The following is a 19,174-nucleotide window of genomic DNA, read 5'->3' as shown; positions in this document are numbered from 1 at the left end:
GGGATATTGCATCAAACAAAGGTAAAATCATGGCATAAATGCCACTCATCAGATACGTCTCCCATACATATTTTCTAGAATTTCACAATTTGTTACAATAGAAATTTGAGGAATGTAGTTGGGGAATTGATTTTAGCATACCCCTAATTGATATTGGCACACCTTCACGTGAAAAGAGCATAAAAAACTGTACTCTCACACAGGGGGTGTGCCAAAATCAACTTATGGTGTGCCAAAATCATTTCCCATGTAGTTGGTATCCTTACATTAGTCTCATACTTTGTTTAGTGGAAATTGGAAAATTGATCCTCCATAACATGTGATAAGGCCACCAGAAAAACCCCCTATTTACTTATATTGGGACATACAATACTTAAAGAGATTTTAGGCTGCATTTTATAGCCAACCTATTTTTAGTTGTTACCATTACCATTGAGGACTATTATGAACCAAATATGAAAAAACCAATCCTTAAGCCGATGTATAATGCAGAAATATATCAAAAGGGGAAAGGAAACAATAAAAAGAGGAAATGGTGGAGATTTTATGGTAGTTATGATTTTCTACTACTGTCAAAATTTATTTACAACATATATGGCTGGGATTTAGACACCCAAGCTCTCATGGTGTTCTACAATCTTAAAGACGCGAAATATAAAGATACGAGCAATATGGAAAGTATTATAGTTCACTGAACCACCCTTAGTATAGCGCTAGACTACCATTGGGCCGTTACTGTTCTTACAAATATACTAAAATCCTAAAATAGTCTAATACATTCACATCCTAATTTGGAACTTAAGCATTATGAAATAGTGAAAAGAATTTCACCTAACAAAAAAATTGAAATAAGGGAAAAAAATTATAGAAATATTATACAGCTATGGCATAAAGGATTGATAGGTGTGTTATAAGGACTATAACACTAATTAGCACACTTGTAACTCCACCTAGAGAAGTAGAGATGATAGGTGTGTTATTACAAATTTCCATGGTAATTTGCAAATTCAGCGTCTTGGACTGAGTGAAGGGAACGCTGGGATCGACTGCAGGATCAGCTTACGGCTGCTCTTATGTCCGAAGGTCTGTCCATTGGCATGGTGAGGAGGAGAGATCCTCCTACTATTTGGAGATAAAGTCTTTAAACCACTGCTGGGAGGACTACAATTTTGAAGAACTGTAGGAATTTCATCTGCTACACTTTTAAAATGCTTCTCAGGCCTAGATAATGTTCGAAGAAATGTTGATCTTCCTGGTCCATCAACTTGGTGCAGACCTGAGGATGAAGTAATAATTCCTAAGGAAGATCTTGGCGGCTTTCCCTTCGAGGAAGTTGCCACTGGAACTGATGGCCTATCACATACAAAATCACCAGATAAGCCCTCAGATAAAGTTATACAGTTTCATTGTTGCAGTGAGGGGTTGAATTAGGATTTAGAATGTCAACCTGAAAAGCCTTGATGGTGTCATAGGGATGGCGAATTCAGAATTTTGGTCATCATCATTGTGGAATGCATGAATATCTGAACTTTTATCCTGCATGGATTTCTCAGAGGCTTGTATCTTTTCCATTTCTGCTTCTGTGCCAATCAGACTGGACCCTGCAATGAGTTAACATCACACGACATGCTCAATCAATTAGTCTCATTAGCAAATGGTGACACTCTAATATATGGTGAGCAAAATTGTAGGGCATAGAATGATCCAACTCACCATCTTTTCTACCAAATGCATTTTTACACCCCTCACATCTGCAATTGATGGAGCATCCAACACCGCCCTATTATAGTAAAAGAAATTGTTTAATTTGATTTGCAATATTGCTTTTGAGGACTGAACAGACATCTAAAGAGGTGAAAGACTGAAGGGGCAAACCTGATAGCATTCACAATATTTTTTCAGACAATTTGACTTCTTGCAGTTGCACCCTCGCTTGTGACGGGCTGATGCTGGAGTTCGGGTTGTATCTTCCTGTTAAGTAGTTTTTATTGAGTCAAAAAAGAGGCTAGGTAAAAAAGTGGAGCTAGTTTTCTTCCTTTTAAATATTTCCTTACCCCGACCTCTTGAGCTGAATCTGCAGTCCTGATCACTTTGGGAGCAAATGCTAGTGGGTTACGAGATTCAATCTGCTTACGGGTTGCAAGAACTGTTTCTTCATGAATGGGCTTGTTGAAGCAATCTTGACAGGAACATGGCTCGACACAATAAACACCAGCCGCGAAGCATTCACAATAGCTGCACCCATAAAGAAAAGTCAAACCAAAAGATCATGTGAGTTGCTTGCTAAAGCAAGATGATCCAAGCATTACTGGGTTGTTTCAACAATTCAATTCAAATTCTTCCTCTAAAAGCATATTACCATACAAAATTTTTAAGATTTCTTATACATTAAAAGGCCTTGTAGAAGCCAAATATTTCTTATAATAAATGCAGTGTCATGCATAAGACAAACTTCCATCAACACATACTCTTCCAATTTCTTAACCAACACTAGAAATGAACAACTTACAGCTTCAAGCACTTTGATTTTTTACAATTGCAACGTTTACACGACGACTCCCCTTCTCCAATAGTTTCAAATTTGCGCCTGTAACAATACATACAACATCAGTCAGAAAACTCATGCTTTGAATGGAAAGCCTGTCAAGCAATTATGCCACTAGAAATCAAAAGTTACTACACTTGCCTCTTTTTCTTTGGACTGTTTGAATTCAAGTCCTCATTAGCTGCATACACTGAAGCTTGAGAAGAATCTTCTGCCATTTCAACTATATTTTCAGCAGGACCAACATCTTCTCTTAAAGAGGAAGAAGTTAAGGAGTTCATAAGAGGATCCTGTGAATTTGTAGAAAGCAACTCTTGGTTGGAGATTCCACTGCCCTTCGGAACTCCTGCCAGTGCATTTAAATGCAGGCCAATACCTGGCATAATGCGCTTTGCAGGATCAACCCTGGGCGTGATAGGCAGCCTGTTGGAGGATGGTGGATTTTCTTCATTTGGTAAAGAAGACATAGAGCTGGAGAAAAGAACACTATCTATACTCCTCTTTGTTCTAGGTATTTCAAAGGTAAGGCAACGCCGTCGCAATCCCCTATGGATATTGCTGAAAGGCTGCAAGTTCAAAACAGGAACATGCTCAATAGGAGTTCTCCATACACTCCTTTCACAAGAAAAAGGTTTTGAAAGCACTAAAAACACAACACTTTAACTTTATGCAAGAATAAAAGAGTGACAATCACTCAGAAAAGGTAGCATAATTATATGAGCAAAGCTACAATCAAAGTTGCAAGGACAACACTATAAGTAAAATACGAATTCCAGGCTTGAAAATTCTATGAAATTATTTGCAATCCGTCAAATCTGAGCCAAATACAAGATCAAAGACAAAAGTTTTGCATCCAAATAGGCATTGTAAACAGATCCAGATGTCAGAATAGAGAGCATGTAAAACATTAATAAGGTGCATGCAAACAAAGTCCAGAAAAACACAAAGCAAATGTTTATAAGCAGATAAGGATAAGGAGGGCTTTATTACCTGCTTTCCTGGTTTTTCACCAGAAAAGAATTCATTGACAGAAGCACTTTCCAAATTCTCTGATGGCTGGTCTATTTGATTCAACTCGGTGGCCTCAGTGGGTTGAGTTGATTGTTCTCTAGTTTCATGCGCTTCAAGACAACTAGCAGAACCAACTTGAAGTGAAGTTTGCAGATCATATGCCTGCTCAGATGGAAAGCGTGCCAAAAGAGACGCGAAAACATTTGTTTCTTCTTCTTGTGATTTTTGCAATGACCCTTTTGAAGTTTCTGTAACATTAGGTGAATCAAATATAAAAAGGTCACTACTACCAGATATCAGGCTCTGCCAATCACATCCTTCCTCTTCGTTATCATGGTTCGTCTCCTTAGCATTTGATTCTGTATCAAAGGTCCCTCTAACAGAAGGTTCCTGGATAAATTGGATAAGGGCTGCTGATGTGTTTGGCTCACATCCTGTTTCATTGCCACAGGAATTCACTGCCTTACAGTGGCGAGGACTTCCACTGTCATACTTAAGTTCCCTTGGCAGCTCGGTTGCACAGTCTGATGCATCTTCGAGTGGCTTGGCGGAACCTTCACCACCTTCACCTCTAATTTGTACATTTGGCAGACTTTCAGGGTGATGCTCAGTGCTGCCGTCTTCTTCTGTGATAGAGTCTTTGTTCCCTTCATCTGATGACAGCTGATGTCTCGCGAGATCTGAAACCAGATGCCTTTGACAACAAACAAAGATAAAATAACATGTCAAAAACAGATGAAAATTTAAAACATTATAATGCTACTGAAACAAATACCTTATAATGTGCATTAACCATACCTTCTTAAGAACTTATTATCCTTCTGAAAGCTCACATGGGGTGAAGTAAATACTGATGGAGGTGAGGTAAAACTAAGCGAGCCAAACGTCTGAGAAACGTGAATCGTCTTCGTTGGGTTGATAGGAGACAAGCTGTTGATGAAGTTGGAAAAGGGAGACTCCTGTATAGAAGGGAAATGCATACAATTACATCAAACAATTACTCAAAAGAGATAGCATTGTATCACATACATAGCATGAAATCTGCAAAGTATTACTACTGAACTAACAATCTTTATATAAAATTCATCAATATAGTAAGAAACTGAAAGATCAAAAACCATCATAACAAAATCAAGTGGGCATTATAAAGATTTTTTTTTTTTTTAAACCCATAAACCTCATATGTTTTTTTTCTTCTTTGATGTAAAGAGAGTCGCAAACGACAATGATGTAGACGACATTCGATCCTATCATTACATATGATAAATTGTATACTCAAAACATGGTTCAAATATTAGGACCTAAAATCAACCCACAAAAAAATGTGTTTCAATTAAACATACACACTCGAAGTACTTTACAAAAAAATTTCCAATAAACCCAATAAAAATTTCAACAAACCGAAAAAAATGTAAATAATCAAAAGACTACAATGTATCAAAATAAGAGCAAAGCAACAGGACTTTGTGATTAACCATAAACCCCAATGTGAAGTCAGGGTATTAGGGAAAACAAAAAAAAAAAAACCCTTAAACTGCAACAACATAAATCGATCAAAACAAGGAAAACCCTCAAAAAATCATAAAATTATTGAAAAAAAAAGGAAAAAAAAAAAAAACAAACCCTTTAAAAAAATTGAATCAGAGACATGCAAATTGAAACGAAAATCAAGTCAACGACATTACAAACCCAAAAAAACCAACTTTATCACAAAATTAACAACAAAACAGGCTAAAAACGGAGTAAATTTAAGAAAAATAACCTCAAATTTAGAAACGGGTGTTCCGATCTGATTCCTTTCAGGGGTGTCCATGTTCGCAACTCATACATACAAAAAAAATATTTCTCAAAACCAAAATCAAAAGCCTCTAGTATACTTAGATTATTTTTTGTATCGAAAACGAAAATTCCGAAAACCCGAAGAATAAAATGTATTGCTATTGCGAGGGGATTATAGTTGTGAAAAATGGTAAAGGAGAAGTGAAGTGAAGTGAAGGAGGAGAGAGAGAAGGAATGAGTGAGATTTGAAGGGAGGAAGGAGCGGGAAAGAGATTTTCTCGTGCTGATAACCCGACCCTACCCTTACCCACCGTAGAATACTACTAGTCGTAGTATTTATTTCTTTTTTTTTAATAAAAATAAAAAAAATAAAAAAATGTATAAAAGACATTGTAAGTAACGTACAATTGGCTTTTTTTGTTTTTTTTTTTGGAAAAGTAACGTATAATTGGGTTTGATTAATTGTTGATAATGGAGTATTTATGTTGTGCTATTCTTTTGCATGCCGAGCTAGATTTTATGCTTTGACCCAGTATTTCAGCTTTTTAATAAACGTAATTTTATTATAGCTAACCTTTTTTTATTTAAAGGAAAATACTTTTTTTTTTAATTAGTTTTATACACTTTTTTTTATTTCTTTGTGAAAAATGAGACATGGGTTTTATAATATAGTTTGTATAAATAAGCATAATTGGTGGTAAGTGAATTAGAGGTTCTACTGTGTTTGAATCGCTTAATGAAGTAAATCAATTGAAGTTATTCTATGGATTTCAAGTTCCACTGGGTATACAATGACTGTAGATTGATCTGAACTCAATTGAATACTTTGCAGGTACAGTTTATGTAAGAGTCATCATTCGATATACTTTACGACTTTTGTATGTACATGAAATTTATATTAAGAACTTAACTTTTAAATTTAGACCTAATAAGTATTATTATATGAAATATGTTATGATTTACGTACTCACTAACAAATTAGTTTCAATAAACAAATTGTCTCAAATACAGTTTTTCAAAGTGGAATAATTGTGATTATTATTATTTATATATTAAGACCATCCTTGGATATTCAAGCAAACAAGTAATGTTCAAACAACTTTATTATTGAACAATTAAATGATCAAAGGAAAAAAAAAGGCAAAGCATCGGAATTCTTCATGGAAAACCAATCACCAACTTGTATTGTAGAACTACGTTAAAAAAAAAAAAAAAAAAAAAAGTAAAATTGGTCTTAACACTTTGAACTATAAGTTGGGTGTATCCAACACCTTAAATTTAGACTAATGGCTGACACACTATCAATTATTAATTAGGAAGGCAGCGCGTGATCTCGTGTCAATAATAATAATAATAATAATGGCTGACACACTATCATACGGCTTTACTGTGTGAGGTTCGTCTACGTTGTCCAGCTCTCTCGCGTTGGGTTGAATTTTGTTACTCTTCTCCAGCCAGGCTCTTTTATGGGGAGCATACCTTATGGTCATGTCAAGGTGTGCGGCAGGGTGATCCTCTTGGCCCTTTTCTTTTTGCTTTGGTGCTCCATCCGTTGGTTTGTCGAATTAGGGATTCTTTCGACTTATGTTTGCAGGCTTGGTATTTGGATGATGACTCTATTATCGGTGACACCTTGGTGGTAGGGAAGGTTATGGAGTTGATTTTGGTGGAGGGACCTCGTCTCGGCCTCCATGTTAACGTTGAGAAAACGGAAGTTTTCTGGCCCACGGATGACCCACGTAGCCGTCTAGCCGGTGTCTTTCCTCCAAATATTGCTCGTTCAGTTCATGGTGTTAAGTTGCTTGGTGGTCCTGTCAGTGCAGATGCCTCTTTTTGTGGTGAGCTTGTTTCACAGAAAATGTCGAAGACCATTGTGCTAATGGATGTTGTTGCTAAGCTTGAGGATCCCCAGTGTGAGTTGTTACTACTTCGTGCGTGTACTGGGGTTTCGAAACTCTACTTTTCTATGCGCACTTGTCCTCCTCGTCTTTTTGAAGCGGCCCGGATTTCTTTTGATGTGGCCCTTCGAGGTTCTTTGGAGCGCATTGTAACTGCTTCGGGGCCAGGTTTTGGTGATTGGCAATGGCGACTTGCCACCTTACCTTTTTCTTACGGTGGATTGGGTGTCTATTCAGCGGGTGATGTTCGACACTATGCTTTCCTTGCATCGCGTTTGCAGTCTTCTGGTCTTCAGGCTTCGCTGCTTCGCAATTCGGGTATTATTGGTCCAGGATCGGCCTTCGATGGCGCTCTTAGTCTTTTTAATAGGACTGTGGAGGCTGACCTTTTGCGTAACCCTGGTGAGATCGCTGCCCCCAAACTCATGAAGAAATTGGCAGATATATATTTCACGAAGGTCACTGCATCTGTAGAATCCACTTTCTCCTTATCTCCGCGTCAGGTTGCCTTATGGAAGTCCCAACAGGGGGATCACACTTCTGCCTGGCTGCGAGCGGTCCCGATATCAGGTTTGGGTCAGATTATGAATGGTAAGACTTACCGTTGTGTTCTTTGCTACCGGTTGGGTGTTCCCTTGTTTTCCGTTTCGACACCTTGTTCTGCTTGCTCAAGGGTTTTTTATTGGGATATTTTTGGGGATCATGCAGTGTCTTGTGCTGGGATGGTGGGTATTAAACATCGGCACAACGTTGTTCGTGATACCCTTGTTGATATTTGTTTCCGCTCTGGGATTTCCGCAATAAAGGAGGTTAACGTTGGGTTGACTGGTGGGAACGACGGGGCTCTTCGACCAGCAGATGTGTTGCTTTACTCCTGGGATAGAGGCCTAGATGTATGTGTTGACTTGACGGGGTCATCTCCTTTGACACAATCTGGGTTGTCTGACTTTGTTCCTGGTCGTGTTGTATCGGCTGCGGCTCAGCGGAAGCGAGACAAGTATGGACCGCGTTGCAGGGCTATTGGCTATGGTTTCCTTCCTTTCTCCTTTTCTTCATTGGGGGAATTAGAGAAGGATGTGGTTGTGTTGCTGAAGCGGGTTCAAGCGTTCGCTAGGACTCAGGATATTGGCGCTCGTGCTGCTGCTCACATTTTCAACAGGATTGGGTTCGCTATAACTAGAGGGGTGGGGGCCCAGATTGTATCTCGGCTCCCCACTAATTTCTTGTAAATCATTTGACTTTGTAGGTTTTTTATAATAATAATAATAATAATAATAATAATAATAATAATAATAATAATAATAATAATAATAATTACTTAGAATATATGTTAGAAAAATCCAAAAAAATAAATAATTAAAACGAAACTAATGAAGCGTTAACGGCAAAGGGTACATCCTTGAAAACTTGGTGACTTCAGAGGTACATTTGAGAATTTTGAAAACCCTTGGATGCAACTCTTTTTTGAAAATGCAAAACCGAGGAGGAAAAAAAAAAAAAAATCTTTGTTAAAAATTCTATTTGTATCCTTCCTTTGCTGCTACTCTATGTTAGACACAAATTGTGCTAAACTACATCCTCTATTCCTCTAAGGACACTAACACAAAATAATAGACCTTGGAAAATTGTTGTTAGCTTGATGATATGAAAATGAGGGCTTGTTTGTTTGACATAAGAAAAACATGGGAAGTGAAATTTTCTAGGAATTACAAATTTTATGTGTTGTTTGGTTGACAAAAATTTGGTGGAATGGGGGAAGTTGAACTTTCTAAGAATATTGACTTCCCACAAAATGTAGGAACTTACTTACCTAACCCCCCCCAGGTAAGTAGAAATTTCCATAGGAAATTACTTCTTCATTGTTAACCAAATAATTTTAAAAATTCCCATGAATTTGATAATAGGAATTTAATTCCCATGAATTGCAAATTCATGGAAGTTCTAATTCTCATGTGAACCAAACAACACCTTAATATATGATAATACAACCATTAAGGATCGATGCATTTAAGAAGATTAAAAATTATTAAGCAATAATAACACCAATTGAAGAGTGATTTTATCATAAATTCTGATATCCAACTTATACACTTTTAGGGTGTGTTCTATTCACCTGATTTTCACTGATCTGAACTTATCTTAGCTTATTTGAACTTATCTAAACTTATCTTAACTTATTAGACCTTATTAAAACTTATTTTAGTTGTAATTTGTACTCGGGTAACCCTTATCAAAACTTATTAAACCTAAGCTGAACTTATTTTAGTTGTAATTTGTACTCGGGTAACCCTTATCAAAACTTATTAAACCTAAGCTGAACTTATTTTACCTGAAATAAGTGAAAATAAGGTGAACAGAGCAGACCCTTAGAAAATGTATTTAATTAATTGATGCTAACATATATTCAAAGCCTTTTCCTCAAATATATATACATATATATATATATATATATATATATATACACACACACACACACACACACTAAGGGGTGATACTCAAGACTATGTTCAAATCTCGTTTACATCATTTGTCTTTAGCTTGTAACTCTCTTTACACACAAAAAAAAAAAAAAAAAAAATTCTTCCGTTCTTTTTAATTAATCTGTTTTATTTATCACATGTGCCAATGTATAAATCTAACTGTCAATATCTTCAATTCTTAATAAGTACAGAGTAAAAAATATAATACAGATAGCATTTTTTAAGACAATTCAAAGAAGATCCCACATGATTTTTTTTTCCTTACGTATAAATCACAATAGACAACCAACTATGCATGTATGAATAGTGCGAAAATCAAATTAGGTCAAGTAAAAAATAATAGAGGAACTATATCCTTAAAGGCTTTATATATTATAAGTTTATAATTAATTTCAAAATTATAATTGTACATGACATACTCTTTTATATATATATATATATATATATAGAGAGAGAGAGAGAGAGAGAGAGAGAGAGAGAGAGAGAGAGAGAGAGAGAGAGAGAGAGAGAGAGAGAGAGAGAGAGAGAGAAGAGAGAGAGAGAGAGAGAGAGAGAGAGAGAGAGAGAGAGAGAGAGAGAGAGAGAGAGTTCATGCTTCCTTTGCTTGGTTAAAAAATTACAATAAAGAAAATTATAACTAAATACAATAGAGCAATAATCAAACTAAAATAGGACAAGATTACTCTGTCCTTAGGATAATATTAGCCCTTCCATATACTCCTTTAGTCTTATAATACTTGACACAATTTTCATTTTCGTTCGTCCCACAATACTTGATACGTTACTAAAAATGAAATGGGATCACTAATAAAAAAAATATTTTCCCACATTTTCTCTCTCCTTACCTACCCCACTTCCACCCCACCTGTTGTTTTCTTACATATAAAAATAGAAAAGAGAATTTTTTATACAATAAACAAATATTTTAAATGGACCAACTTGTAGTTTTCTTAAACTACGTGTTCACCCCAACATCCTAAGTATTATGGGATGGAGGGAGTACATGCTTAGATGTTGGGATAACCTATGCCAATTTACCCCAAGGATTCTTCTATTTCTTAAAATGAAAAATACATCATAAGAATTCATTCTCCATGGACATGTTATTTTGTGAAGTGTTGAGTGAGAAAGAAGAAGAATAAAACTGATGATTTACATTGTCAATTAAATTGATTATATTGAGATTGCCACAGTTATTAATCCCAAAAATAACTGTATTTAATTCTATCTGAAAACCATTAATAAAAATATAAAAATTTAATTAACCAAATTACTAGTATAGCCATGATCAAGCCTAATTCAATTGGCCCAAAAAGTTAGATAGCATATGTATAGGACACACAAGTAAATAAACACATCCAGCCTTTTAATTTCTTTCTATGTGGGAGAACTTTTCCCACTAATTCACTCCATTTGAAGACTACTTACAATAACTCATGCTAAACTTTGGGTTAAATACTTTCATAATTTCATTAATAAAATTATTTTTTTTGAGGAAAACATTAATAAAATTATTAGTTGAACTTATAATAAAAATGAAATTAGGAGAGTTAATCTATACAATTCTAAAAAAAGAGTTGTTAGTTTGGGCAAAAAGGGCAATTGTACAGTAGTAAGTAGTAACAAATTCAATAATACCCTTCATGTTCTTTTCTTTTTTTTTTTTTTTTTTTTTTTTGAGAATTGATTTTTTAATACTCCGTAGCAAATAAGATAATGCTGGGTGGGAAAAGCAACTGTTTTTTTGTTTTTTGTTTTGCTGCATGCGCTGGTTTATTTTATTTTTTTTATTGTATTTTTTTTTATAGAGGATATATACTACTTCCTCCATTCTTTTTTACTTACCTTTTTCATTTATCACAGTTATCAATGCAGAATTTTTAACTATCAATACCTATAATTCTCCAGAAGTAAAAATTTAAAAAAGTTATATATTATGATAGTGCTTATTGAGAAGACCCTAACAAGATGCCACATAAATATGTTTTCCTTACATATAATTCACAAAAGATAGTCAAAGAAGAGGTGGTGAATAGTTTAAAAGTCAAAGCGGATCACGTAAAAAAAATGATATTTCCTTATTTTATAATAATCTTCTCGTTTATGTGTATCGATTTAAATATTTGATTGCAAGTATCTTTAATCTTACATGATTCCATCAATAGGAAAAAAAAAGAAAAAAAAAAGAAAAGAATTTTTTTTAAAAAAAATTTGGATATATATTCTACTCCCTTTGCATTTTTCTTAAGTAAAACTTTTTTTAGATGCATGTATGTCAATACAAAACTTAATAATTTTAAATATCAATAAGTAAAATATAACAATTGAATATTAATAAACTATTCATTAAGAATGTTTTAATAAGTACCCACAAAATGTATTTTCCTATATATAAATCGCAATTATATTTTAGTCAAAATGTATTAAGTGAATAGTGTATAAAGTCTAAATGTTTCACTTTCAAAATATACAGAGGGAGGAATAATTTATAAGCTTGGATTTATACAATTCTCTTTTTTGAGGACGGGTAAAAAAAAAAAAAATTTGCAATAAACAATAAATGTAGTTATTTTGTCAAAAATAAAAAGTTAACACTAAAAAACTATCGTAGATTTGATTACGAATTGAGTCTTTATATAAGTGTCTCCAAAATTGAAAGAGACTTTCGTTTTCATGGCTTAATATATTGCTCCCAAATTCTTTCAAAAAAATTTTGCTCCCAAATTCTGATGTTAGCTAGAGTAAATAAGCTATTTGTATAAGACATACACAAATGAGTAAAAAATACGATGTAATAAATAAGTAAATTTTGATTTATATTGTATTGCTTATTAAAACACAAAATGTTTTACGAAGTATAAGATACTAGATTAGAAACTGTGCGATGCACGGTTTATATAAAATCTATATAAGAACTATGCACCTTGTACGGAAAAAAAAAAATTCATTACAAAAAAATTTCCATATAGAAACCGAAATTCTTGCGACGGAATACAATCCGTTTCTAAATTAGAGACGGAGTTAAAAAATCCGTCTCTAAATTAATTTAAAAATGGAATTAAAAAAATCCGTTTCTAAATTAGAGACGGAATAAAAAAATTTGTCTCTAAATTAGAAACAGATTTTTTTTCCGTTGCTAAATTAGAAACGGATTTTTTTCCGTTGCTAAATTTAGAGACGGATTTTTTTTTTATATGAGCGACGGATTTTTAATTCCGTCTCTCAATTATTTTCAAAAGAATTATGTAATATATTACTTTAGAGACGAATTATGTAAACTAAAATCCATCTCTAAACTAGAAACAGATTTGAAAATCCGTTTCTAAACTAGAGACGGATTTTAAATTCCGTCTCTAATATTTCTTTCACTTATTATCAATTATGTGTGTAGAAGTAAACAAATAATATTTGTTATAGTTGGTAAGAGTTTCACTATGTGACTTTGCATGAGGTCATGGGTTTGACTCCTACCTATTGCAATTCTTGAGATTGGGGGATTCAAGGAGCCTTACATGCAAAGTCGAGTCGAGTTGACCCGAGTGAGGTCGAACCGCATAGCATATACTTTTAGACACAAAATAATTTTTTCCGTTACTAAATTTTAGAGACAATTTTTTTTTTCCGTTGCTAGATTTAGAGACGGATTTTTTTTTCCCGCTGCTGATATGAGCGATGGATTTTTTTTCCGTTGCTAAAACCAGCGATGGAAATAAAAAAAACAATGACAACGTCGCTAGTCTCATTTAGCGACAACAGTTTTGCCGACGGAGTAATTCAGTTTCAAAATCTGTCGTTGCCTATATTAAGCGACAGAAAAGTACAAACTGGCAACGGGTTTGATCTGTTACTAAATGTCTATTTTTTTGTAGTGAAATGAGTAATTTTAAAATTTTAGATTTTCATCAAAATTATGATATAGAATCGGTTCAACGTTACCTAATACATATTCCAATGTAGGAGGCAATTTATTAGTATACTGTTTAAAATTATTTCAATTTTCTAGGATAAAGTGATAGGTTTTAGTAGTAATGTAGAAGCTTCCAATATTTAAATTTCAAAAATGTTAAATATGATAGCTCTCCAAAAAAAAAAAAAAAAAAGATGACATCATCCTAGCACTTAGGCGGGAATTTTTTTTTATTAAGAGAGCGACATGTAGGCAGTGCTAACGTCAACATACTCTGTTTTAGTTATAGTTAATAGAAGTGATATACATCAATTATTGACAAAAGTATTAGGTTGTAATAATTGATAAAAAGTAATACTAATACAATCACATAAGGAGTATTTATAATGTTTTAGGGTTGGAATAATTGATGAATAGTAATACTAATACAATCACAAACGAAGTATTTGCTTATGCAAATATTTATATCAGGACTTTAATACTTTCAACCAATCACATAAGGAGTATTTTTAATGTTTTAGCATATCTGACTTTAATTCTACACAATCACATAAGGAGTATTTTTTATGCAAAATATTCATATAAGAACTTAAATACTCCTTAGCTTATGTGATTGTATTCATACGATAAGTTACTCTTTTTTTATTAAAAAAAAAAATTAGAGGACTTACATAAGAATTCTATGCAAAATATTCATATAAGGAATTCAGTAACAAAAACAAGAAAAGGTACGATACATATTTTTTTAGGAAAAGTTAACAAGAAACATCTCAACTATTAGCATTCTTTTTTAAAAGGGTCAAACAATTGATTAATCCACAATAGTCCCAATTATTATGGGTTCTTCCAAAAATGGTCCTTGACCTGTTTTGACCGGGTAAACAGGTAAACACTGCCCCGTGTTGCAATTTTGTTGGCCCATTCATTTTTACAAAATTAATTAATCCCTTCTTTCTCCACGCACCTAGCCCCCTAGCCCCCTCGTCACCGCCATTTCCAACAGTCCAACCACTAAACACTGGCTATCAGCCCACGCCTATCTGCCCTCTGCTCACACAATCGCCCGTCTTTCCCTGCTCACCACCGCCCACGTTCCCACTGTGCCTAAATCCAAATACTAACCCCCTTTATGGTGGCCAAATTTAGGATTCAATAAAGCTAAGAGGGCGTGAGGGAGAACAAGAAAGAGGAATAAAGAATAAGAGAGGAAGAGATAGCAAAAGTAAGAAGGTGGTCGGTGTATAGGGTGGTCGACAATAGTGGCTGGGTTTAGGAAGGAGGATGAATGCTTTTAGAGTGGTCGATACTTGATAGTAGGGGTGGCAATTCAGGTCAGCAGGTCGGGTTCGGGTCAGATTTCGGGTTGTGCTTAAAAACTATCAAAAATAGTGTAAAACTTAATATTATTACGAATATGAAATTTGGATCAAATCGGGTCGAATTCGGGTTTGGTTCGGGTCGGGTTTGGGTTTCTCTCAATAACTTCGGGTCGGGTTCGGGTCAGGTTATCGTGTCGGGTCAGGGATTGCCAGCCCTACTTGATAGTCGTGACTGGTTTGGGTTCTGATGGAAGAGGAGCGGCGTTGCAGCAGCAGGTGGTTAGGGGTCCACCCGTCCATGTACGGTTGTTGGTGTGGTGGCTGAGATTGATGGCTTGGTGGCCATGGGAAGTGTCAACTGTCAAATAGGTGGAATAGGGGGAGAAGGTGTTATTTTTATTTTTTTATTATTATTTTTTTTTTTTTGGGAAAGGAAGGTTTTTTATTTTTATTTTTTTAAAAATATTAAACATTAACCAATTGATTTATGACATGTGGTATCATTTACTGTTTAAACCAATTATAAACAGGTCAAGGACCATTTTGGAAAGAACCCATGATAGTTGGGACTGTTATGAATTAATCAATAGTTCGATCCTTTTAAAGAAGAATGCTAATAATTGAGACATTTCCTCTTAATTTTTCCTATTTTTTTTTTATAAAAAGTATGTTTTAGGTTGTAATAATTGATCAAAAGTAATATTAATACAATCACATAAGGACCTTGATCAAGTATAATGTCATAACACTAAAAATTTCCATTTTATTATGTACTTTCTCCGTTTTTTTTTTCATTTAGTTGCAACAGTTTGATTTTTACACTATTCATGTGTTCCATTTTGACTAGTTTTGACGATTTATAACGATACAAAAATATAGTCATGTGAAATCTTGTTAGATTCGTCTCGATTTATACTATTTTAATATCAAATGTTTATAATTTTTACATATTGGTAATTAAAGATATTAACGATTGAAATCATGCAACGACAAACGTGAAAAGAGAAGTGTTGCAAGTATAAAGAAACAGAGGAAGTATATACTTTCAACTAAGTTGTCTTCTGCTAGCTTAAGCACGCAGTGGCTAAACTAGTTTATTAAATAAAATGACCAAATGCATTACAATTGACTGTGGTGTGTACACCTAGAATCTCCAACACATTGACTTCTCATGAAAACCCACATACTACAAGTAGACAAAACAACGTTTGTTTTACGGCGTCAAATATTACTAGTTTTCTTATTCAAGTCTTTTCTGACGTCGTTGGTAACTAAACTGATGAACTTTTTTTTTTTACAATTACCTATTTGTTCCATTTACCTTAATCTTACCAAGTCTAGGTGTATTATTTCTGACTTGGGCATCTAAAACCAAAACTTGTCTTATTATTAAGTTTGGTGCTTCTTGTCCTTCAACCTATTTTACCAAATTCTATTCTTTAATCCGACAAACCACATTAACTAATAGAAACATTGAACTATGTGTGTTGGGTTTCACACCATCCAATCATCATTGAACAAAGAGTAATATTATAACAGAAAAAATAGTTTTTAATTAGTATATATGGTAAGAAGAAGTGTCCTATACGGAGTACTGAGTATGTTATAAAATCATACAAGGATTTACTCAACTTAACTTAGCAGGCTAAGGTTTTGTTCTTTTTGAGCTGTTGTGGTCTGGTCTGCTCCACTCTACTAAAAAATGCTCTACTCGCTCTGCTGAGTTTTAATAATCTGCTGACACATGCTAAAATTTGTTCAGCTCTGCTTTACTTAGAAGCTCAAAAGAATTGAGCCTAAGCTAAAGGTCTTATGTGAATTTGATCCCACAACCTCAAGATCGATGATAATAAGTCTTATTGTAACAACTTATGTTAGTTACGTATGTAGAGTGTCTGTGTTGTGTGCACTCGTTTGTTTATTTGGCAAGATGGAGCTTGAAAGGTATAAATAAAAAAAAAAGTTATCGCTATCCCAAGTACTATTTATTGGTTATTCAACTAACAATGGGTAATGTTATATGTAACCCATAGAGATAAAAAAGGCATTAAATATATTTTTAATAATTTTTCTATCTCTATACGCATGCAAGAGTTTGACTTGCATCCTTTTCACATACTTCGTACTATTTCTCCCTTCCATAGATAAAGCTAAGCTAATCACTTATTTCCATAATGTATGTTGATTTTAGATTACCAACCAGATCAAAATCAAAATGATAATTACATACTCTTACATACATGCATCAATGTCTAATTATGAAGCAAAGAAAAAGCCATTTAATTAAGAAGCACAACCTACAAGAAATCAAAGTTTTTAATATTGGTATGTATCTACCACTTGTGTTTATATAAATTAGAATTTCAAGGTATGAGTATCTTATTCCTCAAAGTTTATTATAGAGAAGTAATGTCAACAATGATTATAATAGCACAAATTATGAAATTATCATTTTTCTATGTATTGATTACCTAATTAATGTTAATTGACGAACGTCCCCATGCATTAACTATGTAACTTGAAGCCTAATATTGTACTGTACAAGTATCCTACTCGTACTATCTATGCTAAAGTTTAAAGTGACTTGCAATGTTTAAATACTCATTGGAGTTGTTACATGATTATAAACAATAATACTGTTTAAGTTTGAAGGGTGTTTTATGATTTGGTCATTATTTTTATCTATTGATCTATTTAAGAACTCTAATTAATAATGTTTTATCTGGCAATGATGGGAGAGTATTAGACCTAAAATGTAACATATAAAGGCCAAATGGAATATAGTTTCAAGGTTTAATTTGATTTCAACCTTCCTGAAAAATTTAAAACAAAACTATCCAAAAATGATATTAATTACTTTGATTGTGATGATTAACTTTACATAATTTATAGATAGGTGAGATACATAACAAGACAACTTATAACAAGTTAGTCTGTAAAAATACATATAACCCTAGCTAAGATGGTTCTAAACAAAGTAACACATAACATCAATCCGTCTTAACAAATCGAAATCTTTTATCATCCGATAGTTTATATTTATCATATGTGCACCATTTATTTTATTGGCTAATACTCCATGTAATTACTCACACTGACATTGTTGGAATATGATCTTAATTTCATCCATAAACAAATGAATCTTTCAGGACGAAGAAGTTTTATCCTGTAAATTTGTAAAATACGACCTAAATGTTACCGAAATTATAGTTGTCACTGATCTCACAATTTTTTCTTTTTGGATGTATATAAGATTTCACATCAATTTTTTTTTTCTTTTTTTTAATTATTATAATTTTTTTGATGTTGTTGTCAAACGTAAATAAAAACATTGAAAAGAGAAGGGGATAAAAATGATAGGATAATGGTACCATGCTTAAGACATACTCCACTCTTTACCTCTTTTGTACTTTAGTGCAACAATATTCTATAAATAATAACTTTAACCTCATAATGTTTCTTTCCACGTAAAGGCCAAATTGACTACATTTGATCAAATAAAACAAGCTAATAATTAATTAATTGTTGGGAGGTAGCTAGCAATTCAATTGTGCATCATATTAAATCATGCACATACATGACATACTATATATTATATAGTGGTCCTTTAATTTGGAACATAAAAGCATCCAAGCAAATCACGTGAGATACAACTTTTATCCAAAAATAAATAAAATAATAATGTTGGAATATAATTTTTGCCGGAATATACCGTATTACAGAGGGTAAGAGAATGTGAAATCATAATGTCTACTTCATGCGTACAACAATATATTCGAGGTTGTTTCTTTAAAGCTCTCATTAAAGAGCTGACACAAGTTTTGCCCAGTAATGTATGTCAAAGTACGTTGTGTTGTATATAAGACAGTATATACTTCGTACATGCATGAAAGATGTTAGTTAATGTATACGTATTAGTATACTACTAAATACTACTATATTGAGATAAGTGGATAGATAGAAGCCATCGCGTAGTTGGTTGGGTTATCTCCGACTTTTAAGCTTGAGGCAAAGAGTCAAATATTACCAAACTCATTATGTAGGTGAAAATGTGAAATTTTCTCAAATTTCCTTATCTAGGATGGGTCTTTTACGTATAAAAAAAAAAAAGAAATATAAAAGTATTCTGCAATATAATTATGGCAATGTTCAATTCAACTTATAAAATAAGTATGTTCTATTCCCCATTATTTTTACTTGTAACATTTCATATAAGATCTTATTATTATTATTAT

General features: G+C 33.5%; 1 protein-coding gene across 2 annotated transcripts; it reads right to left on the bottom strand.

The window, feature by feature from the left end:
• Positions 1-661: 661 nt before the first annotated feature.
• Positions 662-6,551, bottom strand: LOC110684840 (protein tesmin/TSO1-like CXC 2). 2 transcript variants are annotated; one of them, XM_021861269.1, is made up of 10 exons: positions 5,319-6,551; positions 4,355-4,515; positions 3,536-4,250; positions 2,687-3,111; positions 2,510-2,587; positions 2,055-2,235; positions 1,876-1,971; positions 1,714-1,780; positions 1,448-1,601; positions 662-1,353 (listed from the first exon to the last, which is right to left on the bottom strand). In XM_021861269.1, exons 1-10 carry the CDS (start codon positions 5,367-5,369, stop codon positions 1,008-1,010), a joined length of 2,274 nt encoding a protein of 757 aa, XP_021716961.1. In that variant the 5' UTR covers positions 5,370-6,551; the 3' UTR covers positions 662-1,007. The 2 variants fall into 2 exon arrangements, with proteins under 2 accessions (XP_021716961.1, XP_021716963.1); XM_021861271.1 differs by having other exon boundaries at positions 2,061-2,235.
• Between the last annotated feature and the right edge of the window lie 12,623 nt (positions 6,552-19,174).

The sequence above is a fragment of the Chenopodium quinoa genome, unplaced genomic scaffold, assembly GCF_001683475.1.
Source record: "Chenopodium quinoa cultivar QQ74 unplaced genomic scaffold, ASM168347v1, whole genome shotgun sequence".
Classification (NCBI taxonomy): domain Eukaryota; kingdom Viridiplantae; phylum Streptophyta; class Magnoliopsida; order Caryophyllales; family Amaranthaceae; genus Chenopodium; species Chenopodium quinoa.
This window is presented reverse-complemented; position numbering and strand designations above follow the sequence as displayed.

What these genes read in the sequence shown, in the direction of transcription:
- LOC110684840 (XM_021861269.1), bottom strand. Translation starts at nt 5,369, where the DNA reads ATGGACACCCCTGAAAGGAATCAGATCGGAACACCCGTTTCTAAATTT. An exon ending in CACCCGTTTCTAAATTTGAG is followed by an intron (nt 4,516 to 5,318) that starts GTTATTTTTCTT and finishes CCTTCTATACAG; the next exon opens with GAGTCTCCCTTTTCCAACTT. An exon ending in AACAGTCCAAAGAAAAAGAG is followed by an intron (nt 2,588 to 2,686) that starts GCAAGTGTAGTA and finishes GTATTGTTACAG; the next exon opens with GCGCAAATTTGAAACTATTG.